Source organism: Kogia breviceps, chromosome 8, assembly GCF_026419965.1.
Source record: "Kogia breviceps isolate mKogBre1 chromosome 8, mKogBre1 haplotype 1, whole genome shotgun sequence".
NCBI classification, from domain to species: Eukaryota; Metazoa; Chordata; class Mammalia; order Artiodactyla; family Physeteridae; genus Kogia; species Kogia breviceps.
The window spans coordinates 6878751-6905141 of NC_081317.1; the positions used below are offsets into that span (position 1 = coordinate 6878751).

Consider the following 26391-nt stretch of genomic DNA (forward strand, 5'->3'; position numbering starts at 1 on the left):
CGCAGCGGCCACGGCTCACGGGCCCAGCCGCTCCGCGGCACGTGGGATCTTCCCGGACCGGGGCACGAAGCCGCGTCCCCTGCATCGGCAGGCGGACTGTCAACCACTGCGCCACCCGGGAAGCCCGGCGCTCACTTTGGAAGAATGTGCAAGGGTGTGAGGTCGAGCCAGCCGCCAAAGTTTCAGATCTCCGCAATCATCGGCCTCACCGGTGAAACGGGAGAAGCTACAGCCCCACACTTGGGGCTACTCTGGGGGAGTCAATAGGCTCGTTCATGTAACACGATCAGGCAATAAATAGTGTATAGGACTAATGCTGCCAGGAACGGAGATGGTCAGCACACAGGAGGAATTCTTCACTCCCTGGGACTGGGAAGCTTAGCTGGGGCTCACGACACCGTTTGCAGACACAGATTAATTCGCGGACGTGGAAAGCTAGTACGTGCCAGGGCTGACCTACCGTGGACCAACTCATTCAATTCATACAGTCCTATGAGGGGTGGTCCGGTGTTGTGCCCACTTTACAGACATGAATCCTGAGGCTTCAGATCATTGATGTGCCCAAGAGCCTGGCAGAGTGGAACAGACACACAGCAGCAGGGGCAGGTTGATGCCATTTATAAGAACCACAGGCAGAGGGGGCATTGGATGGATGTTCACCAAAATGTGAACAGGGTGGCGTTGGGGACAATTTTTCTTTCTTTTTGCATCATCTTAGTTTTTCCTACCACTAGCATGAGTCATTTTTATAATCTTTTCTTTCTTTTTTCTTTTTTTGCCATGCCACACGGCTTGCCGGATCTTAGTTCCCTGACCGGGCATTGAACCTGGGCCATGGCAGTGAAAGCCTGGAATCCTAACCACTAGGCCGCCAGGGAACTCCCATTTTTATAATCTTTTTTAAAACTATTTTCCTTAAGTTTTAAAGAGAATTTGCTGGGATGACCCCGGGCTGTGCCTTAACCTCCCCGAGCTTCAGTTTCCTCATACGTAAAAGTTGACAACAAAGCTGAAGATGGGCTGACATGTGCTGACACTTCCGACAGCCGCTGGCATCAGCTCGTGATGTCCCCAGGACACGCCCATTTACACAGTAGGGGACTGAGGCCTGGGGAGGCTTCACGTCTGGCCCCAGGCATAGCAAGGAGGCGGCGGCCTGATTCCACAATTCCAGAGCCTGGGTGTGTGCAGGGGCTGGCGCCTTCCCAGACAGAGGCCACCCCAGCTCTGCTGCCTGGAAAAAACTGACAGGGCTGTCAGTTACCGCTCAGTCCAGGGCTGGGAGTGGGGTCTGGTGCTCAAGAACTGCTAGATAGCCAGCCGAGCCTCTTCTTGATTTCTTAATCAAACTCGAGCCAAGGACTTCCCCGGTGGTGCAGTGGTTAAGAATCCGCCTGCCAATGCAGGGGACAGGGGTTCAATCCCTGGTCCAGGGAGATCCCACATGACATGCCACAGAGCAACTAAGCCTGTGTGCCACAACTACTGAGCCTGTGCTCTAGAGCCCCTGAGCCACAACTACTGAGCCTTCGAGCCACAATGACTGAGCCCACACGCCACAACGACTGAAGCCTGCGCACCTAAAGCCCGTGCTCCGCAACAAGAGAAAACACCACATTGCCCGTATGCAGCAATGAAGACGCAATGCAGCCAATAAATAAATAAATAAATAAATAAATAAAATCAAGCCAAGTCCTGTAGTGGGGCAGAGGCCGGAGAGAAAAAAGCCAAGCCCCCGGGCCCTTCTGGGAGCAGCCACAGAAATCGGCCGTCCACTAAAGCCCCTGACACCCGCTGTAGCCTCACTTGCCCTTCTTCACTCGTTCGTCCTTTCACCCTCCTGGCGAGGCCACAAAGAACAGGCTAAGGGGCATGGCTGGGCTCAGGCTGACTGGGGTTCAAATCCCGGCTCCACCCTCACCTTGCTTACTGCCCGGGCAAGCCCCTCTACCTCCCCAGGCTCGGTTTCCTTTTCGGCCGAGCATATGGAGACATCAGGATCAAATGAGCTACTGGAGGTGACGAAATGTGAGTGAAGCACCAGGCTTGCTGTGATGCTCGGTAAATGGCAGCTGCTGGGAGGATAATGAGTTGTCCCTCAGAATCTGCAGAAGATTAGGTCCAGGACCTATGCAGATACCAAAATGTAGATGCTCAAGTCCCTTATGTAAAAGGGCACAGTATTCGCATATAACCTAAGCACATCCTCCCCTGCACCTTAAATCATCTCTAGATTACTTATAACACCTAGTACGATGTAAATGCTAGATAAATAATTTGCTGGCGCATGGCAAATCCAAGTTTTGCTTTTTGGAATTTTCTGGATTTTTTTTTTTTTTTTTTTTTTTTTTTTTTAGTATTTTCAGTCTGAGGTTGGTTGGACCCACAGATGCAGAACCTGTCAATGTAGAACCCATGGATACCGAGAGCCAACGGTTTTCACGTTTATGGAGCAGCTGCCCTGTGCCAGGCCCTGGGCTGGGCACACACCTGTGCCAGGAGAGCGGGGCTTCTGGCCCTCGTAGGAATGAGGACGATGCAGGGTGATGGGGCCATACTGGGCAGGATGAGCCCAAGGGCTCTCGGGACCCAGGGCACAAGTCAGGTGAAGTTCTCCTGGGGAAAGAGCTGGGACTCAGAAGGCAGGTGACCAAGGAAGGGAAGGAGGGAGTGGGACAGGCACTTCAGGATACTGGTATGTGTTCCACCTTCTACCCTAGGGGCTGGTACACAGGGGTTCATCTTTCCATTCATTAAATCCTACTTTTTAAAAATAATTTACTTATTTTGGGCTGCGTGGGGTCTTTGTAGCTGCACGCGGGCTTTCTCTAGTTGTGGCGAGTGGGGTCTACTCTTCGTCGCGGTGCGCAGGCTTCTCATTGCAGTGGCTTCTCTTGTTGTGGAGCACGGGCTCTAGGCGCGTGGGCTTCAGTAGTTGTGGCACACGGACTCAGTAGTTGTGGCTCGCGGGCTCTAGAGCGCAGGCTCAGTAGTTGTGGCGCACGGGCTTAGTTGCTCCACGGAATGTGGGACCTTCCTGGACCAGGGCTCGAACCCACGGTGTCCCCTGCATTGGCAGGAGGATTCTTAACCACTGCGCCACCAGGGAAGTCCACAGCCTACCTTTTGATACTCTTATGTGTGTATTTTACAACAAAGTAACTAACGACAACAAAAAGAGTCGAGGAACAGTGTTCCAGGTGCTGAGCGACCGGCATCTGCAGAGGCCAGATCAGGGAGGAAGTCTGTGAGCACCAGAAGCCCTGAGGCCACAGAGCAGAGCCTGGTCTTTACACCAAGGGCAATGGGAGCCAGGGTGGGTTTTAAGCAGTTGGGTGACGTGTCAGAGGTGACATTTCAGAACCATTACCTCACATTACCCCCAGCCCATGAGGAGGAAGGACTCAGAGGAGAGAGGCGGGTTCAAGAGCTTTGCTCAAACCCATCAAAAAAAAAAAAAGAAACACAAGCAGCCAAATAAACATGAGAATGTATGCAACCTTATTAATAATCCAAGAAACATAAAGTAATGGATGAAACAGAGATTAAAAAGATCACAGGAAGCTGTGACGAAGTGAGAGAGTGGCATGGACATATACACACTACTGAACGTAGGGTGGATAGCTAGTGGGAAGCAGTCACATGCCACAGGGAGATCAGCTAGATGGTTTGTGACCACCTAGAGGGGTGGGGTAGGGAGGGTGGGAGGGAGGGAGACGCAAGAGGGAAGAGATATGGAGACGTATGTATATGTATAACTGATTCACTTTGTTGTAAAGCAGAAACTAACACACCACTGTAAAGCAATTATACGCCAATAAAGATGTTAAAAAAAAAAAAAAAAGATTACAGGGACTTCCCTGGTGGTGCAGTGGTTAAGACTCCACACTCCCAATGCAGGGGGTCCAGGTTCAATCCCCGATCAGGGAACTAGATCCCACATGCATGCCGCAACTAAGAATTCACATGCCACAACTAAGGAGCCCTGGAGCCGCAAGTAAGGAGCTTGCCTGCCGCAACTAAGACCCAGCGCCACCAAATAAATAAATACATACATAAATAAATATTTTTTTTAAAAAATTACAGGCAGACCTTGTTGATACTGCAGGTCTGGTTCCAGACCACCCCAACACAGTGAATATCTCAGTAAAGCGAGCTGCATGAATTTTTTTGGTTTCCCAGTGTGTATAAACGTTACGCTTATACTATAGTGTATTACGTGTGCAATAGCATTATGTCTAATAAGACAATGTATATACCTTAATTCCAAAATGCTTTATTGCTAAAAAACACTAACCATCATCTGAGCCATTGGTGAGTCATAATCTTTGTGCTGGTGGAAGGTCCTGCCTCGATGTTGGTGGCTGCTGACTGATCAGGGTGGTAGCTGCTGAAGGCTGGGATGGCTGCGGCAATTTCTTTGTTTGGTTTTATTTTGCGGTATGCGGGCCTCTCACTGTTGTGGCCTCTCCCGTTGCAGAGCACAGGCTCCGGACACGCAGGCTCAGCGGCCATGGCTCACGGGCCTAGCTGCTCCGCGGCATGTGGGATCTTCCCAGACCGGGGCACGAACCCATGTCCCCTGCATCGGCAGGCGGACTCTCAACCACTGCGCCACCAGGGAAGCCCCAAAACTCTCGTTAATGTCGATATTTTGACCTCTTCCCACTAATCACAGGTGTTCTTAATGGCAACCGAAATGGTGAATCCTTTCCAGAAGGTTTTCAATTCACTCTGCCCAGATCCACCAGAGGAATCACTATCTATGGCAGCTGTAACCTTAAAAAAGGTATTTCTTAAATAATAAGACTTGAAAGTCAAAAATGGTTCTTTGACCCATGGGCTACAGAGCGGATGCTGTGTCAGCAGGCATGAAAACATGAATCTCGCACATCTCCGTCCACCTTGGGTGACCAGGTGCATTGCCCGTGAGCAGTAATATTTTAAAAGGAATCTTTTCTTCTGAGCAGTGGGTCTCAACAGTAAACCATGTTGTAAACAGATGTGCTGTCATCCAGGATTTGCTGTTCCATTTACAGAGCACAGTCAGGGTAGATTTAGCATAATTCTTAAGGGCCCTAGGATTTGGGGAATGGCCAATGAGCACTGGCTTCAGTTTCAAGTCACCATCTGCATTAGCCCCTAACTAGAGAGTCAGGCTGTCCTTTGAAGCCAGGCATTGAATTCTCCACTCAAGCAATGAAAGTCCTAGATGACATCTTCTTCCAATAGAAGGCTATTTCGTCTACACTGAAGATCTGTTGTTTAGTGTAGTACCTTCATTAATTCATCCACACTTAACTGTTTCACCTTATACTTTTATGTTATGAGACGGCTTCTCTCCTTAAACCTCATGAGCCAACCTCTGTCAGCTTCAAACTTTCCTTCTGCAGTTTCCTCGCCTCTCTCAGCCTTCACAGAATTGAAGAGAGTTAGGGCCTTGCTCTGGATTAGGCTTTGGTTTAAGGCAATGTTGTGGCTGGTCTGATCTTCTATCCAGACCACTCGAACTTTCTCTGTATCAGCAATAAGGCTGTTTTGCCTTCTTATCATTCATGTTCACTGTCCTGTGTTCACTTAATTGCCTTCAAAAGTTTTCCTCTGCGTTCACAGCTTGGCTGTTTGGCCCAAGAGGCCTAGCTTTTGGCCTGTCTCAGCTTTCAACATGCCCTCCTCACTAAGCTTAACCATTTCTAGCTTCTGATTTAAAGTGAGAGACATGCGACTCTTCCTTTTATTTGAAAACTTAGAGGTCATTGTGGGGTTATGAATTGGCCTAGTTTCGATACTGTGGTGTCTCAGGGAATAGGAGGCCAAGGAGAGGGAGAGAAACAGGGGAAAGCCAGTTGGTGGAGCAGTCAGAACACACCCAACATTTATGGATTAAGTTCACTGTCCTGTATGGGTGCGGTTTGTGGCACCCCAAAACAATTACAATGGACGTGGATGGACCTAGGTAGTGTCATACAGAGTGAAGTAAGTCCAAAAGAGAAAAGCGAATATCGTATAATAATGCAAATATGTGGAATCTAGAAAAATGGTATAGATGATCTTATTTGCAAAGCAGAAATAAAGACACAGATGTAGAGAACAAATGTACGGATACCGAGGGGGAAAGGGGTGGGGTGGGAGGAACTGGGAGACTGGGATTGACACATACACATTATTCATACTATGTATAAAATAGACAGCTGATGGGAACATACTGTATAGCACAGGGAACTCTACCTAAGGCACTGGGGTGACCTAAATGGGAGGGAAGTCCAAAGGGAGGGGATATCTGTTTGTGTCTGGCTGATTCACTTTGTTGTGCAGTGGGGGCTAACGCAACATTGTAAAGCAACCATACTGCAATCAAAATTAAAAATAAAAAAAATAACATCAAAGATGACTGACCACCATAACAAATATAATAATCATAAAAAAGTTTGAAAAATGGTGAGAATTACCAGAATGTGACAGAGACATGAAGTGAGCCAATGCTGTTGTAAAAATGGCACCAACAGACCTACTCGACACAGCGTTGCCACAAACCTTCAACTTGTAAACGACTGCAAAGCACAATAAAGCCAAAACACACACAATGAAATGAGGTATGCCTGCACTGATATCCAGTACTGGCCAAGATGTAAGGAGACAGAGCCTTATACCGCTGGCAGGGGCTCGAGTTGTTAAGGCATTTTGGAGGGTAAACTGGCAAGATCTGCCAGCCTTCGAAACGTCTATGCCCAAGACGCGGCCTTGCCACAGCTGGGCTCTGCCCCACAGAAAATCCCACAGGGACCTAAAGAGGTCTGATTATAAACGGACTGAGTATAATAGCGGTGTCTGTGACACTGGAAAAGCCAGACACAACCCAAATGTCCGTCCCTGGGAGGACCAGATTAACCAGAGCTGTCCCGCCCGACAGAATACTACACAACTGGTCCATCTACTGAGACGGAAAGATGGACGAGATGGACTCTTACAGAACAAAATAAAGCTGCAGAACAGCCCACAGAACACAAACCAAGCTCTGGAAGTTAAATTACGATATTCAAAGATTAGACTCTATGGAACGGAGTAGGAGGAACATATATCAGATTGTGCGCAGTGGTTCCCCCTGGCAAGTGGGGTTCCCAGAGACCCTGTACGGTTTGCATCTCATAATCGGCGAACTTTGTAAAAAACTGTGTCATGTTGTAATCAGAAATAACAGGCAAGACAGATCCATATCTTTCAGAATTAGCACAGGGAGCAAAAAATACCCAACTCTTTCCCTGCTCTCCTATGGCCTGCAGGATGAAGTCAGAGCTCGTCAGCTCGATTTTAGATTGGGTGTTTTTTCTTTTTCTTTTTCTTTTTTTAACAGAACTAAATAAAAGTTAGAAAGATAAAAAAAACAAACAACGCAGGGGGAAGAAGAGCCGAAAAGAGAGCCCCCCACTCCCCGCTACCTTCTCAGCCTTGGTCATCAGGCCCGTCACCATCTGCCGGCCAACCTCCCCGAAGAAAAACTGGTGACTCTTGTCCTCCAGGAGGCCCTAAGGAGGGAGGAGGGAGGAGGTGAGCTGAGAGGCTGGCGGCCCCCCAAAGCCGTGGAAGGACAGCACCGTGGGCTGGGCAGGTGGCCATCTGCACAGGGGAGCCCGCTGGACTGCCCCCATCCCCCCAGCGCGCCCCGGGCCGCACCCACCTCGAAGGCTTGTCGCACACAGTGCAGCTTGGCCAGGAAGTCCTGGTCACTGTAGCAGCCCAGCAGTTCTGTCCTGAGGGGAAGCGCAGATTCACAGCACCTGGGCCCCAGCCAGCGACACCCCCCTGGGGTCAGGGTGGAGCCCTGGGTGGCCCTGCCTCCACCTGGTAGTGTGACCTCGGGCAGGTGGCTGCCCCACTCGAGGCCTCGGTTTCCCCCAAACCCAAGGAAGGGGCTGAGAGGATGCTCCCTGAGGACGGGCTGCCTCGATGGCACTGGGCGCCCCTGGCAGGTGTGGTCACTGGGGGTCGGGCTGACCTCGTCCTCCTTTAGGCCCCAACCAGCAAAAGACCCTCTCTAGCAAAGGACCAAAATGGCCAAATTGCTCCCAAGGCCAGGGCAGGGCTTTCTGGGGCAGCTAGAGGTGCCCCGATCTGGGCACTTTATCCAAATCCCCAAGGCTTCAGCTGGGGCTTTTGGCCATTTTCAGTCAGTGAACTTTAAACACACATACTAAAATCTGGGAGTCATGACCGTCATACAGAACAATTCATTTAAGGTGGATAAGAGCCTTAACTATACCACACAGGAGAAGACTGAGGCCAGAGACGCAGGAGACTTGTGCAGGGCCGCACGCTACAAAGTAGCAAGACCTGGAGAGAACCAGGGTCTGTCTGTCTCCAAAGCCTGGCTTCTGAAGGGCTCCTTAAAGGAGTGTGTCAGAACACAGGGCTTAGGGACAGCGCCCACCGTGCTTCCGTGATTGGACCCCTCTGAGAACTTAGAACAGGTACAAATGATTGTTCTTTTTATCACTTATATTAATTAGTTATTGCGATCGTCAACCCTAGACCTGCCTGTCTTGTACCAGGGCCATCCTAGGGTCTCCGAAGCTGGGGCAGGAGCCACGGCCAGACCACCCCACCCTCAGCGTGGCTCAGCTGGGTCCCCACCAAGCCCTGCTGGCTTCCCCAGCCTCCTCCGAGGGGACAGTGCCCCCCGCACCTGCCTCCTTCCCACCATGCTCACCTGAGGGTCCGGCAGGGCACTCTGCCCTCCTTCACCAGCTGCAGGGCCTCCTCGTAGGCGGCGGCAGGCCTGGAGAGTGGGCTCGGGTAATCTCCCACCTGCAGGGGCTCAAAGAGCTGGGGGGAGGGTGGAAGCCTGTGTCAGCAGCATTGGCGGGTGGGGGCGGAGCCTTGGGGTGGGTCAAGGGCACCTGCCCAGGGGACTTCTGGCAGAGTGCGTGCTAGGGGCCGACGCTTCAGAGGGACGTCAGCGGGAGTGCTGGCCTCAGCGGGAATGCTGGCCAAGGGCAGAGGCCCGGGTTTGAGCCCTACTCTGGCTCTCAGCGCCCCCATCACCGGGTGCCCTTCCCAAAGGGACCATCTACTGGACACACACCCGTGTCCTCCCAGCCCAGGAAAGGACAGCCGCCTGGCACACGTGGCCATGTCAGGAAACTAACCAAGCAATAAGCACTCGGTCTGGAGAAGGGAGAGGCCGGCGTGGGCTGGAGCCGCTGGGGACGGGGGGGACGCCTGCCCTCACTCATAGGACCTACGACCCCTGGTTTCTCAGACTTCCCCATTCCAGCAACACTGAAAAGTCCCCCCGGGGAGCAGCGCTTGGCGACCTCCAGATTCTTCTCCCATCAGAGGAAACGCCTTCGCTTTCCCACAACCCAGTGCTCGCCCGCCAAGGAGCCGCGCGGGAGCCCTGGCCTTCACCCCTCTCCCCGCAGCCCCACCCCCGCCCGCATCACCTCAGTGGCGGAGAAGAAGGAATCCTCTGAGGTCAGGCTGTCCTCATGGTCCGCCCGCAGATGCAGCGAGCCCTCGGTCAGGGGCAGCATGAGGGTCCGCTCTGAGCAGAGACGGAAAGCAGGGGCTGAGCTGAGACTCGGGAACTCACCGAGCTTCGAGCTAAACGTACACCAAGCCTCCCAACACCCGATTCTGGACGAATGACGCTGATGGTGGCAAAGCTCCTATTGTCTGCGCTCGCGTCAGGGGACCCGCCACGTCCGCACTGCCTGACCCTGAGGCCTGTGGGCCCTGAGCTCTGAGGGCAGGCTGTGCTGTGCTGTGTGGCCCTGGGCAAGTTGCTCCCCCTCTCTGACAAGCTGAAACAGCCTCTGACGCCAAAGGGCCACTCACTCAGCACTTCCATCCCCACCCGCTCAAGGGCGAGGGGGTCTGGACACTCAGAGGGACTTAGGAAAGGTTCACGGCCCTGAATGCCCCACCAGCCTTCTCTGTCACACGGGGAGGCCAGAGGAAGTGGGACTGCTCTGACGGGGACAGAAGTGGAAGATGTGTCACCCTGGCCAGCCCTCACTGGGCCCGTGTCACCACTGGTAGAGCCAGGGAGCCCAACACTGAGGAGTCTGATGTTCCGCCCCGGGGGCCGACAGCACCCAGGGAAGGGCCCTGGGGGGTCACGGTCACCACACAGGGTCTGGCACGCAGCGGGCACTAGGAGAACATTGGCTGCTTGGCTGAATAACTTCATTCCATCTCAGTGATGTCACGCCCCCTGACCTCAATGGGCAGGGCAACGGCACGTGTGTTCTCAGCCCCGTGGCCTGCTTCGGGCTAATCTCCACGTGAGCCACCCTCTGCCCACCCAGTGCCCGCAGAATAGGGCTCAAAGCAAACACCTGGAACAGCCGGCAGGCGGGATGTTGACATACAAGCCCCAAGGCCTGCTCCCAAGGGGATGGGGCAAGGCACACCGGCCAGGGACTCCCGGGACCTCATTCCAACTCTGTTGCTGCCTGTGGGGCCTCGGTTTCCCCGTCTGTGCAGGGAGGCACTGATCGGATGAGGTCGCGGGCCCTGGGGACCCTGCGCCCTGGCCCCGCTCACCGAGCTCCAGCAGCACGTTGTCGGCCGGCAGGGTGGACCCGAACTCCTCCTGCAGGTGGTAGGCCCGGTGCAGCAGGGACTCCAGCTTCTCCGCAAACTCTCTTCGCTGTGACTCTGGCTGTGGGTAAAACAGTGACGGTCAACCCAGGCCCCCCAAGCTCCCCACGCCAACGGCCCCTTCCTTCACCATGATGCGGCCCCAGCCCCCGGGGAACAGCTCTGAGGCCCAGCAGCAAGCACAGGTCTGGACTGAGCTGCCCCCCACACAGGAGCCACCAGCAATGCACGGCCAGTGCACACTTGAAACTCGGCAGTCCCACCTGACATGGGCCATAAGCATAAATACACACCAATTTCAAACACTTAGCATCCCCCCGCAAAAAAAAAAAACCCCAAGACTACAAGAACGTGAAATACCTCAGTGATTTTTCATCTTGATTACATGTTGAAATGATAATGCTTTGGATATACCAGATTATAGAAAATATATTATTAAGTCATTTCAGGGCTTCCCTGGTGGCGCAGTGGTTGAGAATCCACCTGCCAATGCAGGGGACACGTATTTGAACCCTGGTCCTGGAAGATCCCACAGGCCGTGGAGCAACGAAGCCCACGCACCACAACTACTGAGCCTGTGCTCTAGAGCCCACGAGCCACAACTACTGAAGCCCGCGCACCGCAACGAAGAGTAGCCCCTGCTCGCTGCAACTAGAGAAAGCCTGTGTGCAGCAACGAAGACCCAACGCAGCCAAAAATCAATAAATAAAATTTAAAAAGTCATTTCACCCATTTCCTTTTGCTTTTTAATGTGGTCTCCAGAAAATTTTAAATAAGATACATGGCCTCCTACTGAACAGCGCTGCTCTAGACCCGAGCAGACCTGGTCCAGGCCTTGGAGCCACCAGTTCCGAGCTGTGTGACCTTGAGTAAGTAACTCCCTCATTCTGAGCCTTGGTTTTCTTATCTGTCAACTGAGGTAAGGGAACCTACTTCCTAGGATTTTAGGGAAAATGTGAATGAAATAAGGCATTATATATAAAGTATTTCCTACAAGACTGGCCCATGGTGATGGCCAGTAAGTGTCGGCTATTATAATCAGAGGGCAGTTAGGAGCCCAGAAAGAGCTGGGTTCAACCCCACTGTTCCTATTAACCGTGTGCACTTGGGAAGGTATCGCACCTCTGGCACCACAGCCTGTGGCCTCAGTGACCTCCTCGCTGCCCTTGGCCTCCAGACCAGGGTGTGGGAAGAGGGGGGCACTGCTCCTTTGAACCCAGGAGCTTCTGGGCCAAAGGGCCAGGCATGGGCAGGCCTGACTCTGTTTTCCACAGAGGCTGCCAGATCCTGCAAGTACACGTAACCAGACCCTGGGGAGGAGACAATGGCCAACTGGGGCCTCAGGCCACTGGGAGAAAGAGGCGGAAGCACCTAGAGGGGGACAGTAAGATTGTAATGGCTGCCTTTCACTAAGCGCTAGCCCTGGACCGGCAACTCGCTGTTCAGCCTCACGGCTTCCTTGAGGCAGGTATTGCCATGACCCCACTGCACAGAGAAAACTCAAGGAGGTTATGTGGCCCAGCGCACCCAGCTAGAGCCTGGCGGAGCCCATGGGACCCCAGACCTGCTGGCCATCTTGCTCAGTAACCCTGCTCAGTGTGGCCAGCAGAGCCTTGTAGCTTTGGCAGATCTGCCAGCTCTTTCTCTGGGAAGCCACCTTGGGTTAGAGAATGGTTTCTTACGTACGACACAAGTGACAAAAGAAAAATTAGATACACTGAACTTCATCAAAATTAAAAACCTTTGTCCTTCAAAGGACACCATCAAGAAAGTGAAAGATTGGGAATCCCATGGCCATCCAGTGGTTAGGACTCTGCGCTTCCAATGCAGGTGGCACAGGTTCGATCTCTGGTTGGGGAACTAAGATCCTGCAAGCCGTGCGGTGTGGCTAAAAAAAAAGGAAAGTGTAAAGACAACCCCCAGAATGAGAAAAAACATCGACAAAAAAAAGTACAAGAAAAGCCTTCTCCTCCTTTTCCTGCAGCCCCTCTCCTCATAGATCACTGTTAACAATCTCCTGTGGGGACTTCCCTGGTGGTCCAGTGGTTAAGAATCCACCTTCCAATGCAGGGGACACGGTTTCAATCCCTGGTCAGAGAACTAAGATCCCACATGCTGCGGGGCAACTAAGCCCATGATGCCACAACTACTGAGCCCTCAAGCCACAACTACAGAGAAGCCCGAGTGCCACAACGAAAGATCCCACATGCCACAACTAAGACCCGATGCAGCCAGAGATATAAAAATAAATAAATAAATAAATAAATATTTTTAAAAAAATCTCTTGTGTTATCTGTCCAGAGGGAAGTAAAATACACATACACACCAGCAGTTACCAACAGGCATATGTAGGCAAGGATGGATGTCTTTTTAAAAATGAACACATCAGCAGAAATTAGTACAACACTGTAAACCAACTATACTTCAATAAAATAAATAAATAAAACGTACACATGGGTTATGAATCACTATGTTATATACCTGTAACTTACATAATGCTACACGTAAGCTACATCTCAATAGAAAAAAATGTACACATGGGTCACTATACACATTCTCTATCTTGCTTTTTTCACTTAATAAAATATAGTGGAGGGCTTCCCTGCTGGCGCAGTGGTTGGGAATCTGCCTGCTGGTGCAGGGGACACAGGTTTGAGCCCTGGTCCGGGAAGGTCCCACATGCTGCGGAGCAACTAAGCCCGTGCGCCACAACTACTGAGCCTGTGCTCTGGAGCCCATGCTCTGCAACGAGAGAAGCCACCGCAATGAAGAGTAGTCCCCGCTCGCCGCAACTAGAGAAAGCCCGCCTGCAGCAACAAAGACCCAACGCAGCCAAAAATAAATTTTAAAATAAAATAAATAAATTTTTTTTAAAAAAAGATGAAGTTTAAAAAATATATATATTGGGCTTCCCTGGTGGCGCAGTGGTTGAGAGTCTGCCTGCCAATGCAGGGGACACGGGTTCGTGCCCTGGTCCGGGAAGATCCCACGTGCTGCGGAATGGCTGAGCCCGTGACCCGTGGCCGCTGAGCCTGTGCGGCCAGAGCCTGTGCTCTGCAACGGAAGAGGCCACAACAGTGAGAGGCCCACGTAACGCGAAAAAAAAAAAAAAAAAAAAAAATATATATATATATATATATATATAGTGGAGAGAGCAACCTAATAGCCCATACAGCTTTCCTTCAGCCTTTTATTTTTTTTCTTTGCCTCACCGCGCGGCTTGTGGGATCTTAGTTTCCCGACCAGTGATCGAATCCCTGCCCCTTGCATTGGAAGCACAGAGTCTTAACCACTGGACGGCCAGAGAAGTCCCTTCTTTTTTTCTATTTATTTATTTTTGGTGGGGGGCGGGGGGCTGCGTTGGGTCTTTGTTGCTGCACACAGGCTTTCTCTAGTTGCAGCGAGTGGGGGCTACTCTTCGTTGCAGTGCAGGGGCTCTAGGCCTGCGGGCTTCAGTAGTTGCAGCACATGGGCTCAGTAGTTGTGGCTCGCGAGCTCTAGAGTGCAGGCTCAGTAGTTGTGGCGCACGGGCTTAGTTGCTCCGCGGCATGTGGGATCTTCCTGGACCAGGGCACGAACCCATATTCCCTGCGTTGGCAGGCGGATTCTTAACCACTGCACCACCAGGCAGGCAGATTCTTAACCACTACGCCACCATAAAGGCTGCCTAGTATTCCAGACCCCTACTGACGGGCACTTACAGTCTCCAGGTTTTCATCTTTTTTAACTATTACAAAACAATTCATCCTAGGACATGTTATTTGGTGTGCTTTGCACACAAAAAATTTTATTTTGGCTTTTCCACTTTATTTCTCTTTTCTGATATTGAGATAAATATTCACTTATAGAAAACTTGGACTGTGCCCCAAAAAACCCACAAATGTATAAAGAAAAGACAAGACAAAAGCTGTGTGACCCACTCAACTATGAACACAGGCTATTTCCCTCCAGCCCTTCAAGAATGCTTTTTTTTTTTTTTTTTTGGCCAAGGGGCATGCGGGACCTTAGTTCCCCAACCAAGGATCAAACACATGCCCCCTGCAGTGGACGTGTGGGGTCTTACCCACTGGACCGCCAGGGAAGTCCCCATTTTTTTTTTTTTTTTTTGGCTGTGTTGGGTCTCTGTTGTTGCACGCGGGCCTTCTCTAGTTGCAGTGAGTGGGGGCTTCTCTTGTTGCGGAGCGCAGACTCTAGGCACGCGGGCTTCAGTAGCGGTGGCAACGTGGGCTCTAGAGCGCAGGCTCAGTAGTTGCGGCACATGGGCTTAGCTGCTCCGTGGCATGTGGGGTCTTCACGGACCAGGACTCAAACCCGTGTCCCCTGCATTGGCAGGCGGATTCTTAACCACTGTGTCACCAGGGAAGCCCCCCCATATTTTCTTTATGTAGTCAGGATCAGGCTGTAATCACCAGTGTGGTTTACTGACTAATTACCAAGTACCAGGCATGGGCTAATGCACCTTACGTGAACTTTCTTACTTAGCTGGGTCAACATCCTGGTCAAGGGGAAGCTCCCAGCCAGGAGGACGTGATGGGCTGGCAGAAGGCGGCGCTGCTAGACGCCTCCCAAGCGTGGCCCGCCACCGGCCACCCCACCAGCCTTCTCGGTGGCCGCGGGTAGGAGAGACCCGGGGGAGGGCCGCCTACCTCGGACAGCGCCTCTGAAGCGGCCTCGGGGTTCCGGAGGCCGTCCCCCCTCTGCCCCACGCTCAGCGCCTGTTCCCACTTCTGCAGAGCTTCCTCAAAGAGCTCCATGCCTGAGTGGGGGCAGGGGAGACGGGAGAGAAGGGTGTCAGGCCCCCAGCGGAGGGAGAGCAGCCGTGCCCCCCACCACTCAAGCGGGGACTCAGAAGAGCGAGGAGGCAGGAGAGCCCAGAAGGTTGGGAACAGCCAGGGCCGTGTGGGCCAGGCCCTGACCCCTTTTTCAGGGCTGGCCAGCTTGCAGGCCTTCGTTCAGGCCAGATCTGTTCCCGGAGACTCTGCCCGGTCCAGAAATGGCTGGAAACCGTTGACCCGGAGATCTGGGGTGAGTGGTTTTGGAACTGGCTGCAAGCAACACCCAGAAAACCCAGCCCAGGCTCCCGGGAGGAGGCCCCGCTCCCCACTACCCTGCTTCGGCCGCGGGGGTGGGGTGGGCGCTGGGCAGGGGGTGCCCAAGGCCGGCCTCCTGGCCCGTACCTTGCATGTAGAGGCTCTCAGCATTGCCGCTGCTGGTGGTCACGGACTCCTCCATCCCTCTGGTGTCCCATGGCCCCGAGCATGCAGCCACAGGGCTGGATGAGTTCACCACTACCATCTGGGTGCCAAGTAGTGCAAAAACCCGAGAACAAGGGATGAGGCCTTCCCAGACCCTTTGCGGACCCCTGAGCCTCCCCCCCAACCCCCGCCCCTCACCACACGCCACGTGCCCTCTGCAATACCATCCCTGAAGCCAGCCCCGGGCCGCAGTGGCCGAGCCCTCGGCACAGCCTGCTTCCGCCAACTCCAAGCGCCTGAACGCGGGTCACAGAAATGGCCAAAGCAGGCGGAAACGCTGAGGCCAATGCCCAGCCCAGGAAGCTGCAGCCTCCTACGAAACCCACCCTGAGCTCCGCTCCCGAAAGGCGGGACCCCCTCCCTGCTCCGGAGCTCCACTACGAGTGGGAGAGGAAGGACCCAAGGAGCACGCATTACTCACGGGCCGGCAGGGCCCGGTCGCACCCACGCAACTCTCCCACACGAGCGGCCACCCGCCTGCCAGGCGGGAGCAGAGCTGGCTCTTGCTCGTGCCTGGGTCCCCGTGGCCGTGGCCGGCTCAGAGCTGGGGCTCAGTGCTTGCTGGATGAATGAACGGCTAGGCGAGTGAATGAGCCAAAAGCCATTCCCCAAGAGAAAATAAACTTCTCTTTGTCTTATTTATCTCTACATCCTCAGCGCCAGTCCCTGCCATAAAGCCGGTGCTTGCTCAGTGTCTGATGAACGGATGAATGAACGAATGAACGCACTTTCACGGCTAAGCATCTTCCCCAAGAGATCGCAGCTTCTCTTCCGCATTTATCCACCTTTCCCTCACCAATGCCCGGCACACAGTGATCACTGACAATCTCTGAAAGTCTGCACGGATGGATGAGTGAATGAACCAACGAAATGAATGGATGGAACCTCTTCTCCCATCTTCCCACCAGCCCAGAAGCCCCTGGGGGCAGAGATCGGAGCGCCGAGGCCGTGACAGGCACCCTGCTACCCTCACCGAGGCCAAGCTGTGGGAGGAGCCCGAGTGCTTGCTGGGCTCGATGGAGGAAATGCTGCTCAGAGTGTCGTTGCTCTTGCTACCGGGGCTCTGGACCCTCCGGCTGGAGTAGCCTGTGAGGAACAGGAGGAGAGGGGTCATGCCAGCTTCCCACCCAGCCTTTGCACGGCTGTTGCCCGCTCCGGACCCCTCTCCCCGTCCTCATCTGGGAGTCTGTCCTGACCTTCTAGGTCAGGGTGACAGCAGAGCACCCCCAGGGCGTGCACCTAGCAGCAGAGGGCTGGGCCCATGCCCCTTGTCCTGTTCACTTCCGTATCCCTGTGACGCGGCGCAGGGCCTGGCCCGGAGGGGCCTGGATCTGCTGGGTTAAGCTTGAGAATGAGCCCAGCCACTCAGCTTCCCCTGTGTTGCTGACTGACTGACTGATCTGGAATTCTCCTCCTTTGAAAAAGGATTTGAGGTACCAACTTTTCAAAATACAAAGTTTTGTTTTGGTTTGGTTCTTTTAAGTGAGAAAAGTAGGGAAGGCAAAATAAGGTGGAACCAGAGATGGTGTTGGTACGAAGTAGGCAAGGGAGAGGTTAGTCCAGAAACGACTCCAGGGTTCCAGTGGGGCCAATGCAGAATGGAAAGCCAGCTGTGCCAGCGTGTCTCGTGGTCTTCTTCTAGACTAGTCTACAAATTTCTCTGTCCAATTGAAAAGGCAAAAACTTCCCTTTTGCAATGATAATTCATAATTAAAAGTCACTGTCGGGCTTCCCTGGTGACACAGTGGTTAAGAATCCTCCTGCCAACGCAGGGGACATGGGTTCGGGCCCTGGTGCGGGAAGATCCCACACGCCGCGGAGCAACTAAGCCCGTGCGCCACAACTACTGAGCCTCCGCTCTAGAGCCCACGAGCCACAACTACGGAGCCCACGTGCCACAACTACTGAAGCCCGCGCGCCTAGAATCTATGCTCCGCAACAAGAGAAGCCACCGCACTGAGAAGCCCGCGCACCGCAACTAGAGAAAGCCTGCACACAGCAACGAAGACCCAACGCCGCCAAAAATAAATAAATTAAATAAATAAATTATTTTTAAAAAGTCATTGTCACAGGAGATTTTGCCTCTTAAAACAAGTTTCTTCCAACATGAGAGCCTTTGAGGACTCCTTGCCTTGGAAAGCGATCTGTATAGGGCAAACACTGGGTTACTGGGTTACAAGATTAAGGGGACCATAAGAGGCTTTTAAAGCCACACCAGCAGACACAAAACAGGTCAGTGGCTGCCAGGAGCTGGGGGAAGGGGAAAGGGGCTGACTACCAGTGGCCCTGGGGGATTTAGAGCAACAGTTCTTGATTGTGGTAGCGACTGTATGACCATAAGTGTTCGTCAAAACTCAAAAAAGGGTGAATCTTACTGTATGCAAAGAGAAAAAGAGGGGGATGGTGAGAATACCAAAAGGCTCAGGAACCATCTGGCCCTTCCTGCTCCAGAGCCAGGGGACTTCCATCGCTGGACAGAGGAGCTGCACCCCACCAGCCCACTCTGGACCCGGTGCTCCCAAAGGGTCCTCAGATAATGAGAACCATCGCTTCCAATGACATGTGCATCCGGCCACATCACCCAGCAAATCCTTACAATGACTTGCTTCCCAGGTAAAAGGGACTCAGCTTGGAGACAGGATGTCACTAGCCCAAGATCTCAGCTAATAGGGGTCCAGCTGAGATGCAACTCCAGGTCAGGCCCTTCCCCACCACCTCCCACCTACCTTTCTTCACTGACGGGACCTTCCTGGCCATGAGGATGGGGAGGGGCACTGTGCCCAGATGCTCGCCTCCCATCTCGGGGCCGACCTGCTTCTTCTTCCGCCGTCGCCTCTTCAGCTGGTGGGCGGCCAGGGCCAAGGCCACAGTCCCCAGGGCCGTGGCAAAGAGGACCTTCCGCAGGCCTGGTGTCAACCGCAGCTGGGAGAAGGCAGACTGCAAGAAAAGAGGGAGGCAGCCAGTTACATCTCCCTGGGACAGCTGCCCTGAGGAACACGTGAGGGGCAGGGAACGCATCAGGCCCCCAGGGGATACCTCCTGACCAGGAACGCCTGAGAGGCAGCCACCTGCAGGGGGCTGTGGGGGTGGGAGTTGGGGGCCTTGGCCTCTGAAACCTGGATCACAGAGATGTAAGAGGGGGACGGGGGGGGGGCTTCCCTGGTGGCGCGGTGGTTGAGAGTCCGCCTGCCGATGCAGGGGACGCGGGTTCGTGCCCCGGTCCGGGAAGATCCCAAGTGACGCGGAGCAGCTGGGCCCGTGAGCCATGGCCGCTGAGCCTGCACGTCCGGAGCCTGTGCTCCGCAACGGGAGAGGCCGCAACAGTGAGAGGCCCGCGTACCGCAAAAAAAAAAAAAAAAAAAGAGGGGGACAGGGGCTGGCAAAATGACAAGGCCAGGAGATCATATCTGGGGTCCAGCCGGTGTCCCCAACACCATCGGTCAGGATACTACCAGCTGTGGTGACTGAGCACCTACGCCAGCTACTGCACCAGGATTTCACCTGTGTTACCTGTCCGAATGCCCATCAATTTCCAGGTGAGGCATCTGAAGCTCACACAGGTTAGGACGCATGCTTAAGGTGACGGAGAGGCAGAAACGGAACTCAGGTCTGCCCACCCCACTTCTGCACTCTTCAAAGACAGTGACGTTCACTTTACCCGATGGTCCATCTGTACACTCCCCTGCTCCACCCTCACGCTGCCTGCTGGATGGGGAGCCCCTCGAGTGAGGCTGCATCCCACAGGGCAGAGCTTCAGGAAGTGTCAGGAGGACTGGTCAGCCACAAACACTTAAAGTCGGCAGGCATGACTGACCTCTTTTATAAACTGAGGAACTGAGGTCAAGAGTCCACATAGGCCTGGGGTGGAGACCGGGCCTGGGACCCCAGACTCCTAACCCAGTCCTCCTTACTCCGCTCAAAGAGGATTGCCTGGGACAGCAATCACGAGGGCCCAACTTTCCTGGATGCTGAGGGACCCTGGGATGAGTGGCTCAGTGTTTCAGGGAGCAGAGGGGTAAAGGGCAGGACCACAACCCGCCCCGATCTTTACCTGCCCAAACGTCGTGTAAAGGAACACGGGGATCTCTGCCACCGTCATGGCCAGGGCCTGGATCATGGACATACCCTCAGTCCTCCGGAACGCCATGGCAGGATCGGCACCCCAGGCGAGAGCCCTCGGGGCCGAGAGCTTCCAAGGAGATCGTCTTCAACTGGTTGCTGGCTGGGTCCCAGGCACCATCCACGCCCCGAAAGGACAGGGACACACATACCAGAAGGTCCCTCCACAGAGCTGAGAGACAGATGACCAAGTCAGCCACATGGGTGTGTGCATGTGAGCATAAAGAAACACACACAAGGACTTCCCTGGTGGCGCAGTGGTTGAGAGTCCGCCTGCCAATGCACGGGACGTGGTTCTGTGCCCCGGTCTGGGAGGATCCCACATGCCGCGGAGCAGCTGGGCCCGTGAGCCACGGCCGCCGAGCCTGCGCGTCTGGAGCCTGTGCTCCGCAACGGGAGAGGCCACAACAGTGACAGGCCCGCGTACAGCAAAAAAAAAAAAAGAAAAAGAAACACACACAAGAGTGCTCTGGGGGCTGAGGTGGGAGCAAAGCCCACGTGTGGAATGCGAGGCCTGGAACCAGGCCCCCGCCTTCTGCACCTGCCAGCAGGAAGGTAGCCAAATGCCCCACAGACTTTCTGCCCACCTTGAGCCCTCGGAGTAGAAGGCAGTGTCTGGCCCGCTGGCCCACGTGCAGACCCAGAGCCTGGGAGATGGACAGGTCGCTCTCAAACTTGCGGCTTTATACCACACTTTCTCAATCTTTTTAAACCCATGGCCCACGTGCTAAGCAAAAACCTTAGGCCTCTAAAGGGTCAGGCCCCTGAGTGAGAATCGTTGCAACTTTTCCACCTCCCACAAAACCAAGAATGTTGTACTTCCTGTGGACGTATTACGAAAACAGCAGGGTATGTCCTCAAATAATAACAGCTACTACACCTTATGCGGGTATTCTGTGCAGAGTTCCTTACATACATTATTTCATTGAATCATTACAATGCTATGAAGTAGATGCAATCTACCTCCCACACCCCTGCCAATTTCCAACGAGGAACCTGAGGCTCAGAAAAGCTAAGTCAGGAGTCCAAAGTCACACAGCTGGTACCAGGTGAAGTCAGGACTTGGACCAAGATCTAACGGACTTTCGACTCTGTGCTCAACACAACCCTTTCGCCAAATCTGACATGCAGCGGGAAGTGGGAGCCTCAGCAGAACTACAGACTCCAAGGGCAACGTTCCCCTGGGGCCTTCTGAGACCCCCCCCCCCCCCAGCGTACTACATGGCCCATTCCAAGGCCAGTGAATAAGTGGTGTGAGCACATATAACCCAGTCCCCAAGATCCTGCAGAGAGCTCCCCGACCACCACCACCAAGGCCAAGGATGTCTTCAAGGTCTCCTGGGACTTCAAACAAAATGAACACGAAGGCCAGATGGACCCTGTCTACCTGGGATGGCGGCCAAAGTCACTGGACTGGCACAAGAAACGGCTTATCCTCAGTGAGTGGGAAGGATGAATGATCCTATCAGTTAGCTCTAGGGCTCTGTGTGTGTGTGTGTGTGTGTGTGTGTGGCTGAAGAAACTCATGTTGTCAAAGGTAGGGGACATCCTGCCAGGTGGCTACAAATTGAGTGATGTGACCTCCAGTGGTCACAAGCCAGCTCTCTCAGCACCACCCCCAACTTGGCCCAAGCCTCAGAATGAACGAGGGAAGACAAGAACATCAGAAGATCAGCAGCTACTATTTCCCAAGCACTTACTTTAACAGGCCAGGCTTGGAACAGGCTCTCCATGGAGGGTTTTAAGTCTAGTCACCCACGGAACTCTCAAGGCAAGCACTGTTTATCTCAGTGATGGGGAAACTGGGGCTCCAAAAGGTAATCAACCCTACCGAGGTCTCTGAGTAAATGGCCAAGCTGGGATACGACCTCAGCTCTGGGGGATGCCAAGCCTTGGCACTTACCTGCAGGAGAGTCAAGAGCAGCCTCTGCTGCCCCGACTGAGGAAGAGTGGCAGGTGCCAGGTAATAACACCCACCCCAAGACAGCTTCACTCCAGGGATGGATCCAGATCCAGCCCAACCATACCCCATCCTTCCTCCTGGCACGACCCAGGGCTGAATGAAAGAAGCCTCCACCTCTTCTCTGTGATGACAAGACCATGGCAATGTCCCCCACCACGTGGACACTCGTAATGTCGTCCCCACCTGGGAAAGTCACCTCTCCTGCCCTGTAACCTTGGGCAGTAACCTCTTCATTCCACCCCTACCTGGGCACTCACAACCTCTCAGCTTGGATGCCCACGCTTTCCATCCCGGACGCCTCCTCCCCTGCTCTGAACCACCCCGTAAATGACTCTAGCCTGAGCACCCTTCATTCCGCCTTGACCCCAGCAATGTCCCCTCTGCCCAGTCTCCGTTCATTCCACACCGGTGGGACACCTCAGCAGTCTGACCCGGACCGGCACTGAGCACTCCCACGCTGGACCTCAGCAATAACCCCCTTCTTCAGAATCTGCTCTTTCCATCCCAGACAATTCCTTGCGCATGCCCTGGTCAGGCCCCCTCCTCTCTTGCCCCGACCCCCGGAATATCCTTGAGGGTCGTCCAGGTGCCCACTGCAGCCGCCTGCCACAGCCCGCGCACCCTCTCCTTCCATCCCGGTACTTGCCCAGAGCGGATCCAGGACCTGCGCCCCTGCTCCGATCTCTGCAATGTTCCAGGCCCGGGCATCTTCCCACTGACCGGGTACCTTCCGTTCCACCTCTCGCGCCGCCCACGGCCCGAGTACCTGCTCTTTCCAACGCTGGCCCTTCTAGTCCGGCTGAGCTGGGACACCTGCAACCCTACCCAGTTCCCCGCTCAGGCACGGCTCCCGCCCGCTGCAAGCCTCAGTCCCAGACCTTGCCGCGCCGCCCGCCTGCTCCGCGGGCTCAGCCCGGACCGCCGCCACTCACCCAGGATCCCATCGCTGCGGAAGGACAGCGTCTCCTTCCCCGGCGCCCGCGCAACCAACCTCGGGGCCACGGGGGGCGCGGCCTCAAGCAGGGCCAATCTTCCTTTGGCCAATGAGTGTCGCCCAACTCCTCTGCACCGCCCCGGCCTCTGTGCAATTGGGTGGGTCACGTGACCAATATTGTCTCACCCTCCCTTCTCCCTCTGTTCCGCCCCCTAAGTGCGGTTGAGGCGCGGAAGTGATTTTTTTTTTTTTCCTCTCCTGTGATTGGCCATCGAGATTAGATTGACCCGGGTGGCTGAGTGAGGCGGGGCCACTCTTAAAGGGATGAGGCGGAGCAAACAGGTTTCGAAAGGCGCTTTGTGGAAGGAGTCGCCGGTGGTCTAAGCTCTCACATTTGGTTCCTCTGCGTCCACTGGTGCCCACACGGACAAATTCTTCCCGCCCTTCGAGCGCCCACTTTACAACGCCACCGCCTCTAACTTCCTACAGCATCCTCCTAAGCACTTGCCACTCTCCACTTTCTGGGGTTGTTTGCAGAACTGCCACGCCTCCCCTACGAGACGTTGTCTCCTTAAGAGTTGGCATCAAGTGATTCTTGGTTCACTGTGCCTTGCACTAAACACTGGGTTTGGAATCAGGCCGACCTGAGTTGGAATCAAGTTCTGCCACATCAGCTTTCTGGGGTTTACTCAGTTTACCCGTCTGTAAAATGCGAATGGAATTCTTGCCTTGCCTGAGTAACAGGGCTTTGGTGCTGATCATAAGAAAACAGTGTGGCAGCCCTTTCATAACCAAAGAACTGGACACATCTAAGTTTTTTTAATGTAATTATCAATAAGGTCACATTCTTTCATTCATCAACAACTAATATTTCTGTGTGCCAGCCCTTTGGCTGGACTTGGGAGTGCAGTGGTGGACAAGATACATGTAATTAAGATACTTAATTACAGTCTTATGTGATATTGCTCTAATGGCGGAAACTCAGGAATATGGGGATTCCCAGGGACACCTGCGCTCCCATGGGGAGGTGAGAGACTCCCGAAAGAAAGTGACGTCCAAACAGAAACCTAAGGAGAACTAAGAGTTAGCTGGGCAGAGAGAAGAGGAAGGAGTGTTCAGGAACAGCATGGGCTGTGTGATCCAGAGGCAAGAGCGAACCTGGCATGATGTTTGGTTTTTTTTTTTTTTTTTTTGGTCATACCCCACATCATGCGGGATCTTTATTCCCAGACCAGGGATCGAACCTGTGCCCCCTGCAGTGGAAGCACAGAGTCTTAAGCACTGCACCACCAGGGAAGTCCCCAAACCTGGCATCTTTGACTCAAGGTGGCAGAGAGGGGGGAGAGTGGCAGCTGATGAGCCGAGGAAGTGTCAGCCAGAGCAAAGGAGAGCAGGCTCCACCACTGAACTGCCTGCACCTGGGGCCAAATTCACTGCTTCCTCCACTGTGTCCTTGGGCAGATCACTTAACTTCTCTAAACCTTAGCCTCCTAAAATGAGGAGAATGATGGTTTCTGAGCTTTTACGAGGACCTTAAGTGATTATTCACTTAAAAGTGCTCAGTGCTGGGCCTGGCATGGTCTTAGGACATTTTGGCCATTGCTATTAGAAAAACTGCAATAGCCAAGTAGAAAGCTAGATAAATAGATGCAACATACGGACTGGGACAGCTACAAGATCAGGAGTAACTAGCACCTACTGTCTCTCTCTCTCTCTCTCTCTCTCTCTCTCTCTCCCCCCTTTACCCTGTTGTTTTTCTTCCCAGGATCTGACCTGTTATATATCTGTTTATCCAAGAGGGGAAGAGCCTTGTTTTGTTCACTGCTGCATCCATGGCACCTAGAACAGCCCGTGGCGCATAGTTGGTGACGATAAGGTCTTTCTCCTTGACCAAACCAGAGTCAGGCTCCTGTGAGCCAGCCCTCTGCTTGACTAGGTGCAACCCTGAGCTTCCATGTTGTAGAGTCCAGTTTCAGCAAGAATTCTGCAGGGTCAGTTTAGTAAAACCCCCAACCCTGGGTATCTGATCACCCTCCATACTTGATCAAATTCTTCATCCTCCATCCTCAATATCTTATCCCCCTAGCCTGCCTTCAGCGAGAATCTCACTCGCCTTGATGTTCCCACTTAGTCATTTTCCATCCACTGACATCCCCACTCTGCTCATTGTCTATAAATCTCCACTTGTCCTTGTTGTATATGGAGTTGAGACCAATCTCTCTTCCCTACTGCAAACCCCCCCCCCGAACTAGGCTCTCTTGAATAAAGTCTTCCTTACAGTCTTTAACAAGTATCGTGAATATTTTTTTCTTTAACCTTACTCAGTGTGGTTATTGAATGAATGAACATGTATCTACATTGATTTATGGCTGTTGAAAGATGATATGATTGTATGCTGGCTAAATAAATGATATAGTCAGCTAAGACAGACACTAGTAAATAAGTCAGTGATCAATACAAATAGAAATACATAGCGAACACATAGAAACACATAGAGATGATGAACTGCAGGTGTGTGAGTGACACGAAAGTTGATGATGGCTCCATGTAGATAATAATGCAGATCAGTTAGTTCTGAACCTGTGGTGCGCATTTAAGTCACCTGGAAGCTTTTCAAGACTCCACTTGCCGGGCTCCACCTGAACTGAGAGAACCAGGGCTGGGAGTGGGCCCAGGGATTTTTCATAAACCTCCAGATGACTTGAAGCTCACTCTGGACAGACAGGCTGGGGTAGAAGATGGGGGACTGGTATAAGTGCAGGGAGATAATCGAAGCCAGGAATCCAGGGGACAGAGCCAGAGAGGAAAGGGTACCAGTTCAGGAACAGAGTTCTCCACTGGGTAAGAAGATGAAGTCTAGAGGTAGAGAGCGGGGAGCAGCGGAAACAGGTAATAAGCCCCTTCCAAGCCCCATGGGAGGGGGGGAAATGTATGTGCAGGCCATCCTTTTGCCTGTTTGGGGCTGTGAGAAGCTGGTTCAAGGTCAGCACATTTGCAGGCCTGGGGGGTAGCACGTTCCTCCACCTGGGCTGAACGGAAGCCCCTCTTTCTCTCCTCCTTCCTTCCCCTTAACTCCTCCACACACCCTCCCCCAACTTTGGAGAACCAGAGGGTTTCCGGGGGCCAAACAGCCATTCCCCAGGGGCAGAGGAACAGTCCCCAGCTGGCCTATCCCCTGGCTCAATTGTCCTTAGTGTCACCAAGGTCGGGGCAGAAGTGGGGGGAGGCTAGAGGGGTCAAGGTGGTGGTGATGGTCGGCACAGAAAGATCCAGGTCAAAAGACGCCGAGAAATAGGGAGCCAGAGGGCCCAGCAGGCCAGGAGGATGCGAATCGACAAAGGGAAGAGGCACAAATGGGCGGGGGCCACAGGGCGAGGAAGCGAGAGAGGCCGGCCCGGCGGCGGCCGTAGGGGGCAGCCGCGAGCAGCCTCAAGCCGGGCCCCCTCCGCCCCGCCCCGCCCCGCCCCGCCCCCCGGAGGCTCCTCCCCCGCGGCCGGCGCCAGTCCCTGCGCGCTCGG

General features: G+C 53.7%; 1 protein-coding gene across 5 annotated transcripts in view; it reads right to left on the minus strand.

The window, feature by feature from the left end:
* Positions 1-22977, minus strand: part of MIGA2 (mitoguardin 2) — a 28089-nt gene extending 5112 nt beyond the window's left edge. Inside the window, exons 1-11 of one of the 5 annotated variants that reach the window (XM_067040556.1) lie at positions 22872-22977; positions 19909-20148; positions 18584-18794; positions 16831-16943; positions 15780-15897; positions 15249-15358; positions 10546-10663; positions 9441-9541; positions 8705-8820; positions 7676-7748; positions 7437-7523 (exon numbers count right to left, since the gene is read on the minus strand). In XM_067040556.1, coding sequence (XP_066896657.1) covers positions 7437-7523; positions 7676-7748; positions 8705-8820; positions 9441-9541; positions 10546-10663; positions 15249-15358; positions 15780-15897; positions 16831-16943; positions 18584-18794; positions 19909-20004 — 1143 coding nt within the window. In that variant the 5' untranslated portion in view covers positions 20005-20148; positions 22872-22977. The remainder of the gene's footprint in view (positions 1-7436; positions 7524-7675; positions 7749-8704; positions 8821-9440; positions 9542-10545; positions 10664-15248; positions 15359-15779; positions 15898-16830; positions 16944-18583; positions 18795-19908; positions 20149-22871) is intronic. The other 4 variants (XM_067040555.1, XM_067040557.1, XM_067040558.1 and 1 more) reach the window with 4 other exon arrangements.
* Positions 22978-26391: the final 3414 nt, after the last annotated feature.